A 24,995-nucleotide genomic window follows, 5' to 3' on the forward strand; every position below is an offset into this window, starting at 1 on the left:
CTGCATGTAGATAGATCCATACTCCACTACTACAGCCGTCAGTTTATAGCCCATGCATCAGATCTCAACCACAACTGCCGATAATGTCCACGAGTATGAACATAAAAACAAGCACACAGCGAGAAGATTTTTTTAACACTGAAGGTACCACACGGGGATCCGCACTCTGCTACTACAGCAGTCAATCTGCCCTGTGCGTCTGATCTTAAATTCGATCTGCGATAAGGTCTACAAGTGCGAACATAATGGCACTGAGCTTCCTGCGATGACTCGTCGCCAGCCACTCCACTGGCTGCATTGCTTGGGTTCTTTGTCGAGAGTTGGCAACTAAAGTTGCGACTTTGTGTCAGTCGACATGGCGTCAATTTTTTTCATGGGCGCCACGTCTGCAGCAGTGCATGCGCTGCTGATGCCTGAAACACTGTGCGGCATCTGAAATTTTGGTTATGGCTGTTTTACATTGATGCTAGGGATAGGTGGCTGTGCCACAGAAATTATATGAAGATACACAAAAATTCAGACATCTGAGGAATCAGTAGGTGACTTAGTTGACATTTTTGCTACAAGAATAAACATATATTCTGAGGCATGTGATAACAAAAATTTCCTTCACGCTAACCAATACCTTGTTAAATCCTACATTTTCGATGTTGTTGTAGCAGGAGAACATCCCATTGAAATAAGACGTGATCAACCAAATATTTCGTCCTATCCGTGTTTTTTATATCGAAGCTTGACTGTACAGAAATCCAGCCTAGGTAACGTTAGTTGTTTCAGTATACTTAGTGACAATGCTTGTACAAAGCAAAAGCGAAGCAATGCTGCAAAGCAAAACAGCAACAGACTAAGGATGGTTTGAAAAAAGTGCCGATTTTCATTTGCAGCAGAAACAAACAAACAAGCCGGTAAAAAAAAAAAAACGCAACACATTCTCACATACAACAAACAAGCTGGTAAAAAAAAAACAACGCAACACATTCTCACATTGCACAAAAGCACCAGGTATGAGCCGCGCCTAGGAACCATGGCAGGCAAGCCGGTAAAAAATTCTTACCTGACAAAGATGTCTGGATGAGCAAAGAAGTCGGCATACATTTCTAATAGCGACCGCCGCTCTAAGATGAATGTTGGCAGTGTGACTTTTGTGAGGTCCATGCCAATGCGAACTTGGGACAGCAGGTGCGAGAAGACACTCTTCTGGCCCTCCAGGGAGCCCACTGTGTGTTCAAGAGGGGATTGCCCATCATGAACAGATCGTAATTGTCAAACAGAGGAGCACTGCGACAGCAACAAGCAGCAGCTTTCTTGTCTATGACATGACGATCTCATATTACAGAATCTGCAAATACGAGGCAATGGAGGAAGCTGCACGGCCAATTCCTTAACTACTTCGGAGCACATGACTTTCTGCTGCTTACTTGTCAGCTGACGTATGACAAACACTATGATGCCACTACGTATGTGAACATGTTCTACAAACAGTGTAGTTCCTTAGCAAAATTTTTCTGTACCTCACAGTCAGCGTAATAAACAATTTTGCAATAAGCATGCTCTGTATACTGGAGTTGTCTAAAGGGCCCTTGACAAGGCCACATAGCAAATTTCGGTTATACACTGGAAGCTGTTATTTGCCCTCTAGGGAGCGTTCTGCTGCAAGAATTTTTCAAATTGGTTCATTAATAGCCAAGATAGTAATATTTCAGTGCCGCGAGCCCATGATTTCAGGAGGCGAGGGCCACTGCCAAGAGAGACACTCTCTCCACTGGCCTCGTCTAGCCTCTGCAAGCTAAACTCCTTCCCTGTGTTTATCGCATACTGGAGCTCGAGGAATGCATGACGCATACGTCACAGGCCCTGCCTTTTCTTTCTCCCTCGCTTTTTTGCTGCACGGTGCACGTCTGCTGACGCCGTCATGCATGAGCCGTTGTGTTTGTCTCATTTCGTGCAGCACACGATTTCTCATGCTGTGCACGAGAACATCGGACTAGTGGTATAAGTCAGTGCTACGCGAATACTGAGGCAGACACAAACGGGTCATAGAGCATGACTGCGCACTGGAACATGGTAGAAAATGACATACTTTCGTTGTCAGCGCGCGAGACTGCACGACATGGGAACAAGCAGACAAAATGGAAGTACGTCTCTCTTGCTGCGGTGCGAAGTAAAACAAGAACACGCAGACAATCGGTTTATGCGTTTTATTAATTCTCTAAACTTTAATTCATCTAGTGAAGCAACAGAGTACACAAATAACAGATGTTGCCTTGAATTCTCGAAGTCACGTGTCGCTACAAGTGATGTCACAGCACTGCGGTGTACGTAGGCGCACTTGTGCGATGTACATTGACTTTCCGACTGGGAGCACAGCACCCACGAGAAGAAGGGCAAGCAGCATTCGGTTTGAAATTTAGCTCTTTCTACTGCACATAGAGACATAATACTTAGCTGCAAGATTGTTAGCATGCATTGTATGCACAGTGCTTGTCAGCTCAATATAGCCAGACCTGGTGAGAGGCCCTTTAAAGTAAATGCCTGCAATAGAGACCAAAAATAGAAGAGAGAAAACCAACACTTACATTCATCTTCAGCATCATCTTCATAGGCAGCTGTAAAGAAACATCAAGAATGTGTGAGGAATGTTTCCAATGAGTGATTTTTTACCATCACAATACAACACTAGGAAGTAAATGCAAATTGCCTGGTCTATGCACAACATTGGAACAAGAGTTCATGAAGTAGTCTTAATTCTCTATTCCTCCTTATACATATTACACAAGCAATAGCAAGAGATAGTAAAACTGCGAGTTGTTTTGCACAAAGATCAAACAAGCGGCAGCAATAGCTATACACCGTTTCATACATCACTGCGAAGTCTAGACACACCTCCCGCTGCCTGCACATACCATGCGGCACACATGAAAGAGTACACGAGTATGCATAATGTAATTTGTGTAACGTTAGGTCTGATAAACTTATGTCGTGCAATAGACCTGGACCTATTTAATCTGGAGCGAGTGGAGTGGCCTGCTTCCACAAACAATGGCCACAGGGCACTCCTTGTACTCACAGTGAATCGCATATTGGAAGCACTAAGGTGCATAAATAACATTAAATTTGGCACAACCTTATGCCCACAAGTGGTGTAGTTGTAATACATGAACTAGTTATTCGGTAGAAAGCGTTGCAGATAAAAAACAACTGCACTGCGAAATGTGTAGTGCGAGATTTCTACAATGGCATTGCTCACATAGCTTGCGCAGCGTTGCCTGATAAGTATGAAATGGCATATGTTGCAACACTGGAGAACCACCCACTTCTTTACCACTCTGGGAACAGAACCTTGAGAGGCCATGTTTCCTGTGGCTGTGTTTTGTTCACTTTAGGTGTTTTCCACCACTGACATCTCTACCTCCCTCTGCTGGTTTGCTGTCAAGAAATAATTTTTTTCACATTTGGCCCAATCGAAAATTCAGTTGTTACTTTTCTTGCAAACAATAATCACCAGGGTAACATTCACAGTGCTAGTCCTATCGTAGTTGTTTCCTTGTTATTCTTGTCCTCGTCCCATTGCGCAGTACATTCATTAACAATCACCAGATTTCACAAGGCACTGTCACTTGTTTTGTCTATAAGACATAAGAAAGTCTACTTGTTAAAAATCGTTATCCATCTAAATGTAGCATGAAGCTACAAAGGAAGTCTATACTGGTTTCTCAGAAAGAAAGCTCCGCAGTTGGGTAAAAATTCGCCCTGGTCTGGGATCCCACTTCTTCAACTGGAAAGCTTGCCCATGAGAAACCCATATGTTTGTGGCTTCATGTTATATTTAGGTGCATGACAATTTTCCCTTTTATGGACCTTTTTCCCCCTTGTGGAATTCCACAGAACTGATCTGCCATATTCAGAGTGTTGCCGATGGAATTGTCTAGTGACTAAGACACTCTTATACCAACCTACACTACTTAGGTGCAAGTCCTATGGCTTCTATGACAATTCATTATTACTATATCATATCATTTGTATATCTAAAGTAGGTCACAGAACTACGAATTGCATTATACCTACACCTACATTACACCAGCACTAAAATGCATTACGCCTACTGCATTACAGACTGCAATGTGTCCCTCATGGAGCTATCCCTGAAAAAACAATGGTAGCAAGCCCACACCAAGCACTGCCTCTGTGAGCCAGGTAATGTATGGGCTTCTGTGTCAGCACAAGACCATGTAGTGGTGTGCAATACATATCACCAAAGTCTACACGCTGTCATGTCACACTTCTTAATGCTTCTTGTCATTCCATTGTGAACAGGGGTGGTACTCTCCAACGATAACTTTTGGGCTTACGATCACTTCATTGGATTTTCGCATAACCTGGCAAAGCAGCATTGACATCTACAGCCAACAGCGTTCCTCGCATAGTGCCAAAACAAGCTGTCTTAGCACAGTGCAAGAAATGCAATCACAAGCACATTCTGACCCATCAGGTGTGAGTAGCACGCTCTTGAAAGCGATCATATTGATGAAAGTGATCGCTTGAGAATACAAGCTATAACACAACCATTACTTTTAACTGCACTTGTGAGAAACCCATGCTTACAGTATATCTCAACTTTTTTTATTCTCATTCTGCCCGTCACTTCAAGCTCAGACTGCTTAATTCAGACTGCGTTTGACTCCGGTTAATTTGATCCCGGCCGGCACCCATACATTGCCATGGGCCCAAACTTCCGTTATTTCTATCTTAAAATTGCCCTTTGCCAAATAATTCAAAATAGAATTATCTCCTTTGTCACGATACAGCCATTAATATTAATTTCTGGGATTTTTTGTGCCAAAAACCACAATTTGATAATGAGGCACACCGTAGTGGTGGACTCCTGGTTAATTTCAACCAAATGGAGTTCCTTAAAGGGCACCCAATACATGGTACATGGGTATTTCTGCATTTCACCCCCATCAAAATGCAGCCGCCGTGGCCAAGATTTGATCCTGTGCCCTCGGACTTAGTAGTGCAATGCAATGGCCACTACATCATCCCCATGGTTAATGCAATACACTCGTGTTATGCGGTGAAGCATATGCAATTGCAGAAAGAGTACTAAGAATGGGAAAGGGCCACTGCCACAGGACATAGTACAAGTTAGTATGCTTGTTCTGGTTGCCCACCTGCTTATGCGATTCCTCTAAATGAAGCTCGGGCGTGCAGGTAATTAACGCAAATGCATGTGGCACTGCATTAAACAAGCACATGTAGATGTGCTTGTAGATGTGCTTGATGTGATTCTGGTGAAGCTAACCTCAAAGGTGAAATTTGCCAAGTGAATTAACAGCGTTTGGAGTTTTTTTCTGGCTTTTGTTTAATTTGACCCACCGGCTAGTTCAACCAGTTTCATCAGTCAGGTCAGGTTCGAATTAACAGAATTCGGCTGTATATCCTAGTCCGCTTCGCTGCAGCATGTACAGCAAGAGACGCCTCACAAGACATTGCTCCTCTTGGTGTTATCGATAAGGTCTTGATGAAGTAGTTTGTAATAATGCCAGTTTGCAGAGCAATAGGCTATCAATTTGAAGCTTGTTCAGGTGTAAATAATTAAAATTTAGTTTATTTAGTAACGGTGCCGGATTGCTTCGGCCTCCCGCTTCCTCAGCTTGGGATCTTCTCATTGCTGTCGGATTGCCTGGGCTCTGGCGGCTCTAAAGACGCATTTATAGTCCGATGTTATCGGTGCGTGGGTAAGCGTCGCTAGTTGCCACGAGCGTTGGAGTATGCTGGCTGCATCCGGTTACCTTGGCTGTGCCAGTGTGTCAAACCATTGGTCCAACTATAAACGCTGTTGCTCTCGTCAACTTGACACAATGTGTGCATATGCTCACGCTAGGTCGGACTATATTTAGCCCTTAATGGCTCGATTGGCACGCCGGCGGTGAGCCCCTTCACGGGCGAGTTCTCGCCACCACTCGTCAAAGGCTACCTGTTTCTCCAGGGGACATACAAAGCATGGCCGCCCCATCCGTTTTCAGAGACTGAGCTGAACGAAAATAAAGCCGGCGGAGCACGCAGTGCCCTTTTCCGCCCTTTCCCGCCCATTGGAAGCAAAAGGACTGATTGGTTGTGCATTGTGCACGTGACGTGACAGCGCGCCTATGCAGCTGGAATCCTTGCTAATGACTCATGCTCTGGTGCCAGTGCAGCTGTCAACTCATCAAACTGCCCTTTCCAGCAGCTGCTCTGCTCTGGGAGCAACTGCATTTTTGCATGACCAGACCACTACTGAAACTTGTGAGCCAATACATGCTTCGCTTGAAAAAAATAGTAAAGACCATTGGAAATCAAGTTGAACATCTTCAAATATATATAAGAAGAGATGCATACAGAAGCAAATATTTTTGAAATGAGCTGTTTCTGTCAACTGATGGCAAACTCATTCGTATTAGGTCTGAACTTTTTCACAAGTGAGATTCTCTCAGCAGCTGGAAAGTCAACTTCAAATGTCCTGATATGCTCTCAGCACGCACAATATGCCTCAGTGTTGCATTTCACAGCTTTAAAAAGTTTATTTTGGTTTGGATGAGAGTTGCCTGCATCTCGGCATCAGCCAACACTGCTTTTTGAGCTGGAGATTTTTCAAAGACGAGGCGGCACAGTTTCTTTCCCGGTTATTCCTCAATGCGACGGCTCTTTCTATTCTTGTTTTCGTTTTACCATGCGTTCACCCCACGGACCATTTGAAGCATCCTCTTGGTCAGTTGTACAGTCAATGTCCAATCTTTCGGACTCCCTAGAAGCCGCAAAAACGCCCAACAAGTCAGGCAGTCCGAAAAAGTGAATGCATGTTTTTCACTGCCCTTGAGGGCTCACATTGCCACAGGCACATCCTAAAAAGGTCTGAAGGCCTGCCAGTACACTTACCAGGCATATCGGTGCTCATAATGTGACAGGAGACGGCAGGTGCGCGCGTGTATAATTAGGGAACACCAAGGAGGTACACGTACTGCATCCCGTGACAATTGCCCCTGTCCACAATTGTTAAGCTTAACCGCAATACTTCACGTATGCTTCATTGTATAACATTGCTGTGCTGAAGCGACGCCACCCTTTGGGAATCGGCATTGTGCAATGCACTGCGATTTATAAGCTTCGAAGCCAATCGCGAGGACCACAAAGGCAGAGTTGGTGCCATTGCTGACAGCGGCGAATTCTTTCAATGAAAAACACGGTACTGAACTGCAAAAACCTTAATAGCGAGCATCGAAGCAGCTAGGCCTCAAGTTGATGCGGTGGTAGCTAAGGCTGCCAGCGGATCTGCGCGGTTAGAGGCGGAGAGATAAAGCGGCTCTGTTGGCTTTGATTAATGCCGTTTCGGACCTGCATTTGCGACAAACAGTCCGGAAAATTGGACGGCGCAGGGTTCTCGCGTCCAGAATTTCAGGTGTTCTTATACATTGACTCTATGGGGTATGTGGTGTTGCCGTCCGCATTATCGAGTATGTCCCAAAAATCGGACGTCCGGAAAATCCGTCGTCAACTACAATGGCAACTCCTCCAGCCGATGACATGGCGTCAAAGAAAATTCGTTACGATTCCTATCTTTTACTCGAGCTTGCATTAGGGCGACTTTCGTTACCTTATAATAAAATGACAGCTAATTTTCCCTCATAGAAACACAAATTCCCCGAGTTTTAGACTATTCAAAATCCCTGAGAATTCCCGGTTTACCCAGTTGGTAGACACCTTGCGTGGCATAAGAATCAAAATGTAATGCACATTCCTAATAAATTTCTCTTGCTGGTTGCTGACAGCAAAACATGAAATTACGCAGTATGGTGCATGTGAAGATGCTCTTAACGATGCCATACATGTACGAAGGCCTGACAGCAATGCTGTCTACTACAGAATTCCTTGATCTTTGTGGACCACTAGTGCCATCTGTGGACCACTCTGCTCTCTGGTCACTAATGAGAACAAGAAAGAGATCAACAAATTATGTTGGTGTTTAACTACATGACATCATAACAAGATAGCATGTGGCATATAGGCTGCTAAAGACACTCTAGCCTCAAGACAAGGCATCCAAGAATGCATCATATCAGTGTCATAGACTGGTGAATATGGCAACTTCTAAGTTGTTTTACAATGTTTCCATTTCCTTCCAGTGTAATAGTACACGTCCATAAAGCAAGTCTTACCATCGTAGACTGAGTAGACAGATGCAGCTGCTTGTGAGCTAGAGGCTAGGCTCATAACGTCTGTACTGGATTTGTCACTTGTGGGCTCAGTGGTGCGAGCCTCAGCACTGCAGAAAATAAGAAAACACAAATGCAGGATTGAAGAGCGTGCGATTAGGGAGGCCATTTATACTTCACATTGCCAACTTCGTGGAGTGCAGCGAATGCTATAGCCCAGACTACACATACACTTGTCGGTGCCCGTGCATTCACGGAACATGCGCAACAGCTCATATCCGTCGAAGCATGGGCCAAGCTCAGACATCTGCACAAGTCAGATATGGGTGTCTGCACTGGTTTGCACTTGTACTCCGTGAATGGAGCCGCATCACCTATGGAGACTAATCAGAGCATGCATTTGCCCGGGAATCTCGATGGTGAGAGGGCTCATCGGAGCGCCCATCGACAGCCGTGGCATCTATGTTGTGCAGCCACATGCAACATCTCCCGTATGTACAGCCGGTCTGAAGTACATGCCTGCTTGTGTGCTCCAGTTTGGCGTGCTACTGGTGAAGAGCGGCTTTCTCCTGCACTAGCTTGGCTGACAGAAAGTAGACAAATCTAGAATCTAGAATTTATTGACGATTGATGATTGATTTTGATGGTGCAAGGGCCAGTTCTGGCCGAAGTGTGCCAAGAACATGCTACAGCGAGTTAACAATGGTTGATGGTCTAGGATTACCATGGCTGTGAAGGGGCCTAAAATCAGCCAGAGTATAAGTGTGTAAAATATATATGTGCTAGAAGGATGAGAATGACAAGTGAGGTATCCTATGACCATAAAATATACTTTGTAATGTGATCAAGAGATAAAAATATAGAAGTATGTAAATAGTACTAAAGCCTTTCCCGGGTCCTCTAGTGCAAGAACCGGGAGGCATATGCTCTAACAGTACTATTACCGCGGCAGAAGCCTCTGATAAGAGGCTGCGCTACGGATCACTTGGGTGTATAACCTGCAGCATACTTGCATCCTTTAAAAAAGCTAATGTTGATTTAACAACGAAGTGCAAGTTGTTGCTAAGAAACATTGCTGGATGTAATGGAACTTGTTGATAGTGAGGTAAACGGAAGTGTTTTTTTTAAGAGCCTCTAATTCACTACATTCCAGCAACACGTGCAGGACCGTCAGCGCCCTGTCATTTACTACAGGTGGGTGGCTCATCACCAGTCAGCAAGTACGAGTGTGTACCGTATGTGTGGCCGATTCTCAGTTGGCATATGGTAACCTCGGTTAGTCTTATTTTTTATATGGGTGGCCAGTTCCCTAACCATGGTTTAGTGTCGCGCAGCTTATTGGACGTTTCATGTCCCATAGGCGTTGCCAATAGCTCCTAAGCTTTTTCCGCAGGAGATGTTTCAAGTCTATGGCAGGGACAGCTACAGAGATATTGGTGGCTTTAGTGACTATTGATGAGGCCGTTTCGTCTGCAAGCATGCTGCCCTCAATACCTCTATGGCCAGGTATCCAGCATATTGTGATTTGCTGGTTAGATATATGCATTGTGCACAGAAGCGAATAAAGATCATTAAGCACGGGATTTTTGTGTTTAGTGAAGGACATCAGGGATCTGATGACACTTGTCAAGTCAGTAAATATAACAGCTTTTTGTGTCTTTATTTTCTTGATTTGTTTGTGATTATTTTCCTGAGAGCAGACAATACTGCATACGTCTCAGCCGTGAAGACACTCACTTCTGTATATAATATATTTGACTCGGAGAAGGATGGACTAACTGCTGTGTACGATGCACCGGCATGTGACTGACGCGTTAGTGTAGTATTCAGAGCAGGAGTATTTCGACTGAAGTTCCAAGAAATAGACTCATATTTTGACCTCTGGAGCTAGAATTTGCATTCCGAAGCACTATCAATAGCTCAAAATGCAATGATGTCTTCCAAAGTATCTAGCCAGGAATGCGCGCACACTGGCGTGCATCCCTTGTAGATACTATCCACCATTCCTACCGAGGCGCAAAATATGCATAAGCACATAGCAGCAAGCAAGCGTGCATACAGTCTGCTCTTATGGGCTGCATCACCCAACCAGAGAAGATAACCAGAGGAAGGGTTTTTCCACTGTGTGCCTTTGATAGCCTTCTGCACAAATGCATTTGAATGGAAGCATTGCAAAAGGTTGGTAGCATGCAACCGGCGGGCCCTCCATCCCTTTGCGGAAAATGAAGCCGGCTCTCATTAATGACTGGCTGACACAATCTCTAGCATTTTCTGCACTGCACTGAATCGGTAAGACACTGCTGTAACTGGTTACAGAACATTTTAGGCAGTCCTCCATCTGCTATCTCCTATCTCAACAGCCTGTATATACTTTCATGCAGGATTTTCTTTTATAATGACAGTAGAACATGCACACTTATGAAAATATAGAGGTCGTGGATGTCGTCGCTGAGATTTGTGGGGAGAAAATGAATTCCTAGAATTACACATCCCTAACCTACACTTCAGGTATGAGAGATACTATAGCAAAGTGCTCAAAATTAAGTTCCATACCCCCGCCCCCCCCCCCATCTCGAACAAAAACCCTATTCACAAACACTGAAATTTCCATGCAACAAGTACTTTCTGCACACTGTTCCCATTACAGTGGCAGAGGAATGGACCTGTGAGGCTTAGCCAAGGTTCTTGAGGGACAGCGAGATGGTTTGGTGGTGCACTGAGAAGGGGCCATAACTAAAGCTGCATGAAAGCTGTAAAAAACTGAAACAGGAGGAAAAATGCAGCTAGGCCAGCCTGAAGAAAGGAGGCAGGTTTGGAGATGCTCATGGTCAAGCTGACCAAAAAGGAATCGGTAAACAGCATAGGTGCAACATGATTGGAGGAAGAGTGCTAGGAAACCGCAGGAAATAGTGACTGCCTTTGAGAATGGACCACAGCTTTAAATGCCGATTTAAGTCTACTGACAGCCACAGAATAACAGGTTGAAAAATACTTTTTGCAAAAAATATATCAAGCTATAGTAGAAAAAATGCAGAGGATGATTTAAAGGTAAATGTGGCCCTCATCAGGCCACATAGCGAATTTGGTTATACGCTGGAAGTTGCTACCTGTCCTCTAAGGAGTGTTCTACCGCAATAATATTTCAAATTAGTTCATCAATAAGAGAGGTAAAAACATTTGAAGTGCAGCGAACCCATGATTTTAGAAGGCGGGTGTCGCCGCTAACACAGACACTCTGTCCACTTGCGCCGTCTAGCCTCTGCAAGCGACATTCCTTCCCTGTGTTCTCCCATACCAGAGCCGGAGTTTTGATGATGAATATGTTACTCGCCCCACATTTTCTTTTTTTCTCTGTCTCTCTCTCTCATGCTTTTGCTTGGTGGCGCACTTTCGGTGACGGAGGATGAAAGCACATGATTGTGGTACTGGAACACGGTAGAAAAAAAAAGTTTTTGTTATGTCCAAGGTAGCCGTAATACAAGGCATTAATTTCAGAGGAACCTATGCGCAGCGCGGTCTGAAGTCATCCCAGATTGCTCTCTGCATTTTGCAAGCTGCCAACTGGGACAGTGCCAGGCGACGAGGAGAGAGTGTTGTTGGCAGCTGGTGAGAGTGGAAAGAAGGGGTTCTCATAGACAGAGCAGTTTCGTAGACATAGCAGTTTCATAGGCATAGGAGATTCGTTCTCTGCACACGTGACTGTACAACATGGGAACAAGCAGACGAAACGGAAGTACATTTCTCTTGCTACAGTACGAAGTAAAACAAAAACATGCAGACTTTTGGTTTATGTGTTTTATTATTTCTCTGAACTTTAACTGATCTATTGAAGCAACAGATTAAACAAATAACTGATGTTGCCTTGAATAATTGTTGAAGTCACGTGTCACTGAGCATCATCACAGCACGGCCATGTACATAGGCACACTTGTGCGATTGACGTCATCTTTCCAACTGGGAGCGTAGCGCCCGCGAGGAGAAGGGGAAACGGCGTTCGGTTTGAAATTCCGCAATGCTTAGGGATCTAATACTAAGCAGACACAATCGTTAGTGCACATTGTATGCAATGCACTTGCCAGCTCAAAATGGCCAGATCTGGCGAGGGGCTTTTTAAGTGCTGACCAAAACTGTGATAGCTGGCCTGACATTAACGATGGCAACCTAACAGCTTGCATGCAGTGGACCTAATATGGTGGGGACAAATATAGTTGATCTCTCCCAGCTACATTTTATGGTGTTATAAATTCATCATGATGATAACTATGATGATGATAATTCCTTTGACAAGTGCTGTGAAAGTTGAACAAAGGAATCCCCAATAACTATCACTGTAACACAAAACACAGCCCTCCCAAGCTAACCATGGTCACATCAATCCCTATAGGCTTACTGACGTAACTTATCTCTCTATCCCATACTCGTCCATTGATTTCTGGCACTTAGATTGATTAGAATACAACGCTGAGATCACAGCCAAGCTGTGAGGGCAATTTCATCACTCAACGAGCTGCATCAGTTATTGTGTACTGCTGACAGCTTATCTAAGAACAATACTGATGATAACAGTGGCCAGCATGTCCTTACACCAATCTCAGTGCAAACCACACAACACATACACACACAGTGCAGCATGTGACAACTGCACTTTCCTTTAGAAGAGCGAACCGTTAGGCTAATTGGTGCGACCTTTGAAGGTAGTGCGAGAGAATAAACATTTATTTGGCAAAACAAGTAGGAAATTTTCCTTGATCAGTGGGGCCCTCAGTCCAGGGCTCCATTGCCATGTGCGACTTTGTGAGCCCGCTGGTTCAGCGATTGCTGTTCCTGCCGGCTTCTGCTGAGCAGCGCAGACTCCAAAGAGGAAAGGGTAGGGTTGGGCATAGGAGGAACACCCAAAGGGCTAGGGCATTCACATGTGGAGTGGTACACCGTGGGTTTGGCCCCTCAGTAGGGACAATAGGAAGGATATAGGGCGGGATGAAAGATATGAAGCATGTGGAGACAAGGAAAGGAATTGGTCCGCAGTTGCCACCAGACAGCGGCATCTGTAGAAGAGCACTGAAGTGGCGATGAAAAGAACACCTATGCAAATAACAGAGAGTCCTGTGTTGACAGAACACACATAGTGTTCCGTGTTTTTTACGTCGGTGTTCTTTTCATCGGCAATTCAGCACTCTTCTACCTTCAAATGTTGCACCATTCTTTTTTCAATATTTTCATGATATCCTACAAAGAAAGACAGGATAGCGGGAAAGTAGGTCAAAATAAGGTGCACTATGTGTATGCGCTTTGATTTACTCCTTGCATTAAAAACAAGAATTTTCATAAACAAAGGAAAAAAAACTAACAAACCTGAAGTACATTTTTTTGCAGGACAGCACAAACAGAATGCAGCAGCTGGCCCAATGTATTACAACATGCTCAACATGCTGCTGGATCATGGCAGTCTAGCTACAGTTACGTTATAACTGGGAATATGCATTAGCGTGAAACCAATCAGTGAAGTTCTGCTGTATGGCAGTTCTATCCCAACCCTGCACCAAAGCAGCCCTTAAATCCTACAGACGTGCCAGTGTCACCACGGTCACCTGTAGTGAAGTACAAATGAAAAACACAGAAGCAGACGCACCTAAGATGGATTTTACCCACATATTGTTACAAGGTGGATACTGTATCATACTAAGATACAATATGTGACTAAAGCAGAATGTGCTTGCAGGTACTTGTCACAAAGCTTAATTTTCTTCTGAATGAACTATGTATCACAAGTGGTGCGTTCTCACCAACCTACACGAAAGTTTGTTCCATTGCCATCTGGTGGCGACAATGGTGATGGTGCTGGCTCTGGTGGTAGGCCATTGCCAAAGCAGCAGATGCGGTTTCAGTTTCATACCCGACAGCAATGCACAGCCAATTTTTCAAACAATTTTCTTCGAATAAAGGTAGACATTAAAATGAGCTAAACACAGTAACCATTTATTGTGAGCTGATGTTTTCCCTTGGGACAAGCTGGAAATTGGTGCTTTCAGTGGGAGATAGTTTGTCTTTTAACAGACTCACCATCCTTCAGGACTGCCAAGACAGGCGCTGTAGCCATTGAGGTGACATTTGAGGTCACCATTGGGGTCTGGTGCGTCCATGGTAATTAAAGTTTGAATCATCCAATGAGGGACATATTCAGGATCGAAATAACAAACGCCTTGGATGAAAGAAATGTATGGGCACAAGCTGGGACCTTCAGTCAGGATTACTTTAAACGAAAAATCAAATTAAAAGGAGTCAAATTAATGAAAGTCTTACTGTATTTGTAAATCCTTTACTCTGTGTGCTTCGTGATGATGAAAACATTGACAAATGATGGAAATATCAAACATATGCTGGCCAACTGCAGATGCATTGCCTCCAAAATATGTAACACTGCAGCAGGATGACCATCACAAGTTGCATCAATTCCAAAGACCATGCAGCCCCACACACACACTGTATATTCTTGTGCAGGGGCAAGGGCTACAGGCATAATGCCTGTAACAATATATATATAGCAAAATATTTGGGAAATATTTCATAAGTTATCAGCGCATGTATGTACCTCTACTCCCACATCCCTAAACACACTTCACCAGCTGCACTTGTGCTGTAGTGATTACCAACACTGCCTTGCTATCTCCAAATGGTATCAGTGTACAGTATAGAGGCATATCATGCAACATATATCAGGCTTATCTTCAGTGTGTTGTGGCTTTTCCAGTCTATAGTTAATCAGAGCAATGTTTGTGGACATAAAGCACTGGCGTTGTCACAAAACTCGTATGTACCAGGACTTTGTGGCTAGCGCCGTCATGCTCTGGCAGGCGTGATGTAGTACACCCAGATAGAACTAAGGTGTATGCAGCAGTTTTTGGCCACATGACGTGTATGCATATATGTTTGCAAGGTACCACTACATAGCATCACTTCTCTCAGTTTTTTTGCAGGCTTCTATAGAGCTTTTAAATTATATTTTCGTTTTATTTAGCCAGCAACGACATGCTGATTGTATTCAAATTAAAGAGGATATTTCTTAGCTTCCCCCTTAAATTTCTACGGTGTTATAGGCATCAGTAGACGAGCACTTTGTATTTCCCCAACATCAAACCCTGTGGCCTGAAAACTAAGGCACACGGCATGTGAATGTTTGGCTGAAATCTTAATGGACTGATAGTTTTGATTCCTGTGTTAGAGTGCATCATGCACAACTCACAGTGGCTGAGGCATAGAGTAGGGTACTGGCGGCACGTGTTCCGTCTCCTCCTGGGTGTCAAAGAAGAATTCCTCGTCCTCGTCGTCGCTCGAGTAAGACACAGGTGGCACTGCATTCAAAAGTAGGAAAGTGAAAGTCATCTGAGTAACCTGCAAACTACCTTCCTGTTTAACTTTAGTTAACTTTTCTATTTAATTCACAGCAGTAGAGCACCTTTTAATGCAAACTCCACTAAAAGGACCACCAAAGGGCAACATTAAGTCAGGTTAAAGCAATTAATCGAGGCTCCAAAATGTCCAGGCCATCGTTTATACTGAGAATAGAGCTTCTGTAAGCTAGGTAAATGTGGGATGGCATTGGCACCAGCATTGCGAAAATGCAAGAACAGCTCCTGCGACCTACAGTATTCCATCTTTTAGTAAATTGTAGCCAGCAAGTTATAATAGCAAAGTTGACTACACTGAATGTTAACGTAAGAACAAATGCAGTTAGGCAAATTCCACAGAATTTGCTTGCAGATAAACTCACCGATGCTAGCTCTCAGAGTGCCATTTGTTAAAGTCCTTAGATAAATTTCAAGGTAGCACGATTTCTTCTTTCCTGCTTCCCTCCTCCTCTAGTCCTCCGACATGGAATGCTGCTAGCGCTACCAAAGGTTCCAAACCTCTCAACATGTGTACAACAGCAAGTGGCTTTTTGTTTGTGTCCTGCTGAATTTAGTATCAATACTCGTTTCGAAAATGTGTTCCATGCTGTAAAACTTCATTCATGCATATGGTGGTGTATACCATGGTATGTGAAAAAACCTTGGAACCTTTTGGGGGCACTGGTGATTTTCCGTTAGTGTCTCTAATATTTTCTTCAGCGTCCCTTTAACAGTGAGGCATCCTGCCCATTATGAAATGGAAGAACAGACTGTCAGCAAGATTCACCTTTGGAGTCTGGGGGACCACTCTCGTGGTCTGTGGCACTCAGGGCCCGGGGGACTTCATGGGCTTGGATGCCCACTGTTGTGGCAGCCTCATCTGCATAGTTAACATTGCACAAAAATAGATCCCTTCTCCGAGAGGAAAAAAAAAATGGGTGAAGGCTACATGAAGCAAAGAGACTCTAGAACACAACTTGATTTGTGAAAAAGTTTGAAACTGAATGACGATAGCTGCCCTAATAAACATGTACAGACAACTGCAAAATTTTATGGGACACAGGATTTGCAAAGGAACAACATTCCCACGAAGCCTGAGCAGATAGTCTGGAATATAAAGTTCCTGTGAACACAAGTGTTTGCAAAACACAGTAATTAATAATATTTGGGGTTTTACGTGCCAGAACCACTTTCTGATTATGAGGCACGCCGTAGTGGAGGACTCCGGAAATTTTGACCACCTGGGGTTCTTTAACGTGCACCTAAATCTAAGCACACGGGTGTTTTCGCATTTCGCCCCCATCAAAATGCGGCCGCCGTGGCCGGGATTCAATCCCGCGACCGACACAACACAGTAATTCATCACAATACAGGAGGCATGCCTTGACAGAGCAGCAATACAGATTTGTTGTGGAAATCGTGCCCCAATAGCATTTGTGGTCGATTGTGCTTGCCGAACTAACAGGAAAACAATAATGATGTACTCTGCAGTGCTTCTTCGAGCGCGTCTTGTATTACTGTTGACTTCCTGCCAAACGTTTCTCCCATGGGTGAAAAGGTGCCAATGCTGAAATGCTAATGAAGATGGCTACGATATCGATGGATTGACATGTCAATGCATCATGCACAGTTGTTTTGAATGAATAAATGTGTTTACAGGTCACAGATGAACTGGCATCATCCAGTCATGCACATGTGCATGCACGCACACAACCCGCTCGCAGTGGCGTCTCAAAAGCTTTTATATGTGGGAAAAGAATGTTTATACTGTGGATAGCGAAGGAAACAATCAACTCATCTTTCACAGGACCTTCTATTACATCACCTCCGAAGCAGTGCGCTTAAAGCTGCTCTTTACTGTGCAGCCAAGCAGTTTTTTTACCTTTTCTATTCTTTTTGCCCTTCATCAGTGACTGGCATGACACCAAGCCTTCGTTATTACCAGTATCGGCCGCTTGCTGTGACGAGCGATACAATATGAACACAGTCGATGGAAAAAGATCCTTACATAATATGGGTTCTGGTGCTTCCGTTTATGTGTGCTATCACTTGTGGAGGAACAATTGGAGGTGTCACCACGTAGTGGGCAAGCTTATTTTACTTGAAAGGCAGATTTTTTTTTTTACTGTTGCGTACAAAAATCCTCAAACCTGTGCATGTGCAATAATTTAACAGTTTTCCTGCTAGGTTTTCCCTGTTTTGTATATTATGAAATGCAGGCAGTTGCATGAGACTCGCTAAAGCACTAACATAAAAACACTATGATAGCAACAGCTGATGCTAACCACATGTGAATATACACTAGTTACTGTTCGTAAAGTATAATAAAACCACAAGTCTGTCCTGCTTCCACCAATATGTTGCTACATGTGCCATACACATGATTAACAGAAGAAAAGCTATTAGTAATGGTTAGACACATATAGTTTCTCTTTGCGGAAGCAAAGAGTTAAATGCAAATCCAAGAGAAAGAGCAAAATAAGAGTATTTTGCCCTATTTGCTGCAAGGCACAAAGAATCTTAAAACAGTACCTCGAGTTCTTAACGGGGCAGGCCGTTCTTCAGTTCCCCTACGTTGAGGGTAGACCCCATTCACAGGTTGAGCAGTGTTCTGCCAAACATTTAAAAAGACACATTTACGTCACAAAAGGCCAATTCTGAAACAGGCTAGCTTCGTCACTCACCTTGGCAATCTGCAACAGCACAATAGTGTGCTTGACCGTTTCCAAAAGTGCCTGGAGAAAAGAAAAATGACTTGCACAATGGATGCAAAGAAAAACAATGCAGAAAAATCACGCAATTTATAAATGTCAGAAAGTCGACAATGTATTCCTTTACATTTTTGGCTTGCTCAAGGTCTTTACATTAAATATTTGGCAATTCTGCGAAATCAAGGCAGCGTTAATCTTAGAAAGGCGGTAGCTCCAGGGGTACTTGGATTAGTGGCTTATTGTAGTAGAATTCTCAAGTAGTGAGAGAGGAAAACTGAAGGAAGTAGACTTCTTAGTTCAGCAAGCATTTCTAATGGATCGAATCGCGTGAATGCGCGAAAATAATCTCAAATTAACACTCCTCACGACAACCCCTCGCACTCAAGCACTGCTGTAACAGCAAGGAAATATATAAAAGAATGAGATAAGCGACAAGAGTGCGTCTGCAAGTACAGTGCATGTGCAGTAAGGAGTTCCCCATCAGAAAACGGAATGCGTGTGTATACTGCGTGCGCACTCACGTTGGCATTGCTCCCGATTCCGGACAGCTGCTGCTTCTCGCGCGGATCAGCGACCTTGTCGATGCTGTACTCCAAGTCCTGTCCACGAGACACAGACGAAAAGAGAGCCACAGTCACTGTTTCTGTGCGCACTTTCTGAAGCACCGATCGCGGACGGACCGCTGCAGCTGGCAACAGATCGGTGGCGGTCGTGCGGGGAAGCCGCCGTGCCACGAAACGTGGTCGAGTGCTCGCAGCCGCCGCCGCCGTCGAAGCCGCGGCGATCGGGCGATTGTGGCACGGCAGCGACCTTGATCGCCGATTCACGGGCGGCTGTGGCGCGTGGGAGAGCGCCGCGGCGTCACCAGAAGGAAAGTAAAACCGGGCAGCACACCGCGTGTCCAGCGAACACGATCGCCACCGTTAGCCGCAGACCGGCCCCCATCAGCATCGGCACAAGATCCTCCTTCATTTCCGCGCAGGAACAATTGCGCCTTCCCATTGGTTCGCACAGTCACGTGGCGTAAACGCACGGCTCTATGTGTTAAAACGGAGCAGACGCACTAGCGTTTCCTTCCGTTTCTCTCTGGTTCTCGCCGCGCAGTCACAAGTGTTGCTACTACTACGACCCCGGCTCTTTTAGCGCTACGCGCAACGAGGGCATTTCCGACGCGGCGATCCATCGATCCATGGCCGCGGATGTTAGGTTAGAAATTTATAAACGTCCGTGCAGGCTCCCCCGTAAACACTGCGAGCACGCTCATAGCAATCCGCTACACATGAGCCGCAAATTGACCATTTCCTGCGCGTAAACAATCCGGAACCGATTTTGCGGCAGCGCCACCTGAGAGAACGAGCTCGAGTGTCGCAGCGCTAGCGTCAATCCGAAACCGAAACCAAGCGCAGCAACAGCTTTGGCCAAGAAAATGAGTATCTGTGAGGAGAATGCTGCAAAGTCGCTTAAATTTTTTAAAATAAAGAAGCAGCTATTTTCTTAAAATTGTAAATATTCCATATTCTTGCAGTCTTTGGGATGTTTTAAGCTCACTTTTGATAGGTAAGCAAGCAAGAATGAAGGAACGCTGTTTACCGGAATAAACACTACACGGCGACATACACTACATAGCGCACACATCAGACATAAAATATAAGGCAATTGCACGAAATGGTGATAAATTACGACCACGCTATTATTGTGTAGCAGAATTCACGGAATTCCCCGATGCAATAAGCGTTTTCTGTCACTGAATATGCAGAACCGTGCCAGATGTTTCCTAACTGTCCTGTCGGGTGGCTTGCGAGACCATACTTTACTTTAGCAATAAAGAACTACATGGCACATATTCTTTATGCGCTAAGCTTGATTGTGTTGGTGGTGGCAAAAAACTAAATGTTCCTTTTATACATCGCAAACCCACCAAGAAAACTGGGAAGTGTGAGCAATGAAAATATGACAAGAAATAAGCAAATTACTATCTTGAGTGTGCTAAACACATACCTACAGCAATGCACTACAAACTTGACAATTTCTGCATCAATAACATCCAGCCCAAATTTATGAATATGCAGCATGAGTAGCTTGATAATCAAGTCTTACCTTGCCATCCCTATATACAGTCTCATTAGGTAAAATGCCCTTCAAGCAAAGCTCTGCTATGCGAATGCTTACAGTTGAGGCGCTGCTTCGCTAAGGCAATGGCTCTGTTTCTAACATGCTGACATGGCTTCTAGCAGTTATCTTTCTATGGCACATCTTAACAGCATGTGTATTGCACTATGGCCACAACAAAGAAAGAAAATGAAACAATGAGATAGATAAGGCATCTCCTGACTGCCCAAGTGTGAGGGCGTCCTTTTATCAACACACCGCACCCACTACACCCCAAAACAGCTAGGAAACAACACACTTCCGGTACACACTCAGGACAGCGAGTGCAAGCAACAAACACTTTGCAGGCTATCCTCTCTCTCTTAGATTGCATGAAAGTAATGTTATGTATCCTGATATTTAACAAATACGTCATTACATTTGACGCTGGTATATTTACATGAATATGCTAGCGAATGCAAATATGAAAGCTGCCAGGCTAAAAATTTTTCACTCATTCTACTTCTCAAAATTACACATTCATCCAGAAAATTTTATAGTCAGAGACACAACTAGGCCCTCCCATCAAACATACCCTCAGCGATAAGCCTGTATTTGCACGCACAAATGTGTACAAACACGCTTCTCTATAACAATAGCTGATTGGAATTCCTTGCAACACAATTCATCCCTTCTCAGTTCTGTCGTTTAAGTTGTTTTATGTCTACCCATATGAAATTATTCTGTTTGTTGTGCATTCTTACCTTGAATTGTTAACCTTATTGAACTTGTAGTATGAAGCTTTCCTTGTTCTGATGTATCAATTTAATGTATCATTTTTACATGATATTGTTCTTATATGAGTGTTCCTGCAATTCTGTGTGCTTCTGTCATAGTTATGCGATAGATGTACACAATATTGACACAGCCATAGCAGTCAAAAATAAGAGCTACCAGTTCATAAAAGCCAAAGAATCACATTACAAAGTATGCTATCTTGCACAAAATGTGTCAATTGCAGCTTCGAAAGAATGGCAGTACACCACTCATTTCTTAACTTGAAGAGATTGCTAAACACTATAGGAGAATTATGCAAAAGAACAAGGCAGTATTATGTACTGCAGACAGTGACACAAGTCAGTGGCATTACAAGTCAGTGAGTAAAATGAGTCAAGTGCGTTCCTGTGTATTAATATTGTAAAAGCTTGACTTTTTGAGCAGAGAACACTGTGTGCATGTGTGACATAGGTTAACATGATATGACATGACACAGCAGAGTGCAGACACAACAAGGGAAAAATAGAGAGCTGAGTGCCTGATGGCATACCAACGAATATGGGAACTATGTTGTGTCATACACAATTCTGCTAAAGCAGGCTTAACATAAGGTATCACCTGTGGAAAATTCAGAGCTCATTAAGTATAACGTATCATGGAAGCACAACAATGAAAGAGAGAACATTAGTAAATTTCATGTGCACCTGTGGCATACAATCTATATATACACCAAGTGAAAATTAGTTGCAAAAGACAGCTAAGGATAATGTGATCTTAAAAGCCGCTGTATGCATTTATGAGGAAACTGCTGATGAAATTGAGATGGGTGCACTTCTGGGCCATATTTTGTAACAATCCATTCTATTTTCTTATCTTTTCTGCCTGGTATGATTGGCTTCGATGCCATCGTTGTTGCTCGGATCGGCAATTCGACATGACAGATGGTAAAGAAACAAGAATGAAAAAGTAAAATGGACTGTCACCCATTGCCAAAACCTAAACCTTTTCTGGCATACTATAGAGTTGGACACCAATTTCAGCCATCCATTCAAGAGCAAAATGGCACCATTAGAGATACCGGACAAGAGCTGTTCATTTTGCTTTATTCTTGACTTCTTTAACATAACTTGATGAAATAGTCGTTTCACAGGAGTCGCAACAGGGACATAATTTGGTAACTGCTGCTATGTCTCAAAAGGCTTTTCAAACCAAAAACCTGCCGTTTGGCACTCTTTGGTCATATATGGCCCTTGAGACATTAAACACAATCCATCATCTTTATGAAAACTTGGTCACTTATATATACATTGAACTTTTTGTACTTGCCAACAGGCAGAAACTCACTGTCAAGCTACCTGAACATGTTAACATCTGTCAAGAAAAGTGCGCGATTCCAAGTGTTCTCGCTAATGGCCACACAATCTTTAAGATCCAATTATGGCCCTACATATTGTGGAAAGTGAAACCATTGCGCCGCACCAACACAAAGCCAGTGCTATCTATCTCAGCTATGGGGAAAATAAATAATCATACCACGGAACAAGTAGTTCACTGCCTACCCTGATTTGCTCGATGAGAAGCTGCAGGTAAGAGTCTGCTTCGGTGAGCTTGGTGTCAAAGTTGTGCTGTGTCGGGGCCACAATGCCTGTCTGATCCCACAGACGCTGAAAAGACAAGTGTGTTGTTTGAGCAACGCTTTGCCACCTGAAAACCGAAAACGCATGTGCTGACTGGGGTTGGAATGGATACAAAAAGTGTCCGTATTTTGACATTTTTGAAGCAACGCTCAGGAACGTGTTATGCAAAATATGGAAGCACGGGTAGAGAAGAACACAGTTGACTATCTAGCTCCATGGGCATGAACTTACTGTGTTCGGCTGCCGCTGTAACGTATGCCTCAGGATCGTATCCTCCAGCGCACGCACCCATCGCTCTCGCTCCTCTGCGTCGCGCGCTGCGTCACGTCCGAAACAATACAAGCGACGGTCTTCACTAAAGACGGGCGCACGACATCGGCACTCTCAAAGCGACAGCTCTGGTTACTCGTGAGCGGAAAGGCGTTGACAAGTGCGCCGCATTCTTTGAGCGAAGTCTGCCAGGCTCGCTCACCTTGGAAGTGAAAGATCTTGCGGTCCACGCGAATCGTGAAGGTGCTGTCGTCTTCATCGTCGATTCCTATTACTGCCCCCTGCGTCACCCGCGCACGTATCAGTGTAAAGAAGAAAAATAGGACACCGCTCAAGCAATGACGTTTACCTGGAGCCGCACGCAGCCACGCCGGGCTCCCCTGGCCATGTTTTCTTTAGACTGAAATGTCCAAGCAAAGCGGCGAAAGAAGCATTGCAAATGATAAGACACCGGCTCTGAGCGTTGCGACAGCACGTCGAGAGCATGCAACTACGCCCAAATTGTAGGGCCGCGGAACGCACCGCCCTGTAGACTGGGAAAAGCAGTACGTACGGTGTAGTAGGACAACAGTCCCGCATTATCGTCTAGCACAAACCAGCGGTACTGCCAGCCTTTCATGACGTTTGTCCATTTGCTCAGAGGTCCTTCGACACTTGATGCAGCCATGTTCACTTGCCGACCATGGCACCCATGGTTGCGAGGCGGATCGTCGGACATGCCGCACAGGAGCACCATCACGCCCACGTTAGCTCACAAAAAGGGATCAACGCCTTCGTTCGTGGGAAAGCGGCGATTGTCGGCTGTTGCAAAATATGACAGAGCAGACATCGTGCGCCTATACATTCACCGTTATCTCGGGTTTGATGGGTGACTAACACATGAACAGAAGCAACACCCACTTTACATAAGTTTCGGTTTCTATTTCAGCCAAGCGCATTATTTGCGTTGCAATGTTGATTTGCGCTGCTTTGTTACTGTGAGCCCTCTTTCAGTTTCAGCGTGAGTTTTCTATGCACGCTTTAAGCAGGAATGGTCTGTTTATACAAATACACATACAAAAAAAAGGGGGGGGGGGCGTTGCTAGGGCACATGCTTAACTGTGTAGCTGCTTCCAGCAAAGGATCTATTTTTAAAGCGAAACTCTCTAGTTTCTAGCGGATCAATGTCCGTAGACCAAACCAAAGACCATGGGCCGATCCCGAAGATAATGACATACCGGGCCGACCCACAGCGGAGGTGAAAAGCACTCCGCCAACTTGCAAAAATAAGTTTAATATCTTGGGTCCAAATAGATCCTGTATGAGATATCAAGCTGCTGAGAACAGACACTACACTTTGCATAGAGTTTCTCACTACATTCACTATAACACTGACCCGCATGTAGTACAATCCGCACGCAAAGTTTGGATGGATGGATGGATGGAAGGTAGGAGCGTCCCCTTTGAAACGGGGTGATGGCAGTTGCCACCATGCTCAGCTTTTTTTTTTTTGCCTTTTATTTTTATTTACCTGTGCTGTGTGTTATTAAAATTCTCGATTTTCTTTAAATACGTCTTCCTACCCTTTTAACCTTACGTCACCTCTCTGCTTTTGAGCCGCCAATCCTCCTATCGCCTTTTGCTAATTTCCACCGCATATTTATTTACATGACTATTATTATCTCTGAACCCTAGGGCCTCAGGAAGCGTGACTGTGGCCGCATCGACATCGGGATTGATACCATCACATTTTAGTATGAGGTGTTCTATTGTTTCTACAGATTTACCACACACAGTACATGTGTCTTCTTCTTCGTTAAATTTCTTTTTATAGCTCCGCGTTCTAAGACATCCTGACCTAGCTTCAAAGAGAAGGGCACTGCCTCTTGAGTTATCATAAAACACTTCCTTCCTGATCTGCTGTTTCCAGTCGCGATATAGTTCAAAACTATGCTTATT

General features: G+C 44.2%; 1 protein-coding gene and 1 pseudogene across 2 annotated transcripts in view; both read right to left on the reverse strand.

Moving 5' to 3' along the window:
- Positions 1–23,808, reverse strand: part of LOC142572482 (oxysterol-binding protein-related protein 9-like) — a 47,217-nt gene extending 23,409 nt beyond the window's left edge. Inside the window, exons 1-13 of one of the 2 annotated variants that reach the window (XM_075681635.1) lie at positions 23,611–23,808; positions 23,407–23,457; positions 23,260–23,338; positions 23,019–23,104; positions 22,710–22,814; positions 18,807–18,884; positions 18,259–18,309; positions 18,107–18,185; positions 16,362–16,454; positions 15,430–15,538; positions 8,193–8,299; positions 2,577–2,606; positions 1,055–1,217 (exon numbers count right to left, since the gene is read on the reverse strand). In XM_075681635.1, the coding sequence (XP_075537750.1) occupies positions 1,055–1,217; positions 2,577–2,606; positions 8,193–8,299; positions 15,430–15,538; positions 16,362–16,454; positions 18,107–18,185; positions 18,259–18,309; positions 18,807–18,884; positions 22,710–22,814; positions 23,019–23,104; positions 23,260–23,338; positions 23,407–23,457; positions 23,611–23,793 (1,214 nt within the window). In that variant the 5' untranslated portion in view covers positions 23,794–23,808. The remainder of the gene's footprint in view (positions 1–1,054; positions 1,218–2,576; positions 2,607–8,192; positions 8,300–15,429; positions 15,539–16,361; positions 16,455–18,106; positions 18,186–18,258; positions 18,310–18,806; positions 18,885–22,709; positions 22,815–23,018; positions 23,105–23,259; positions 23,339–23,406; positions 23,458–23,610) is intronic. The other variant, XM_075681636.1, reaches the window with a different exon arrangement.
- Positions 23,809–24,240: 432 nt separating this feature from the next.
- LOC142573415 (U2 spliceosomal RNA) lies at positions 24,241–24,405 on the reverse strand (annotated as a pseudogene).
- Positions 24,406–24,995: the final 590 nt, after the last annotated feature.

This window comes from Dermacentor variabilis, chromosome 2 (assembly GCF_050947875.1).
Source record: "Dermacentor variabilis isolate Ectoservices chromosome 2, ASM5094787v1, whole genome shotgun sequence".
Classification (NCBI taxonomy): domain Eukaryota; kingdom Metazoa; phylum Arthropoda; class Arachnida; order Ixodida; family Ixodidae; genus Dermacentor; species Dermacentor variabilis.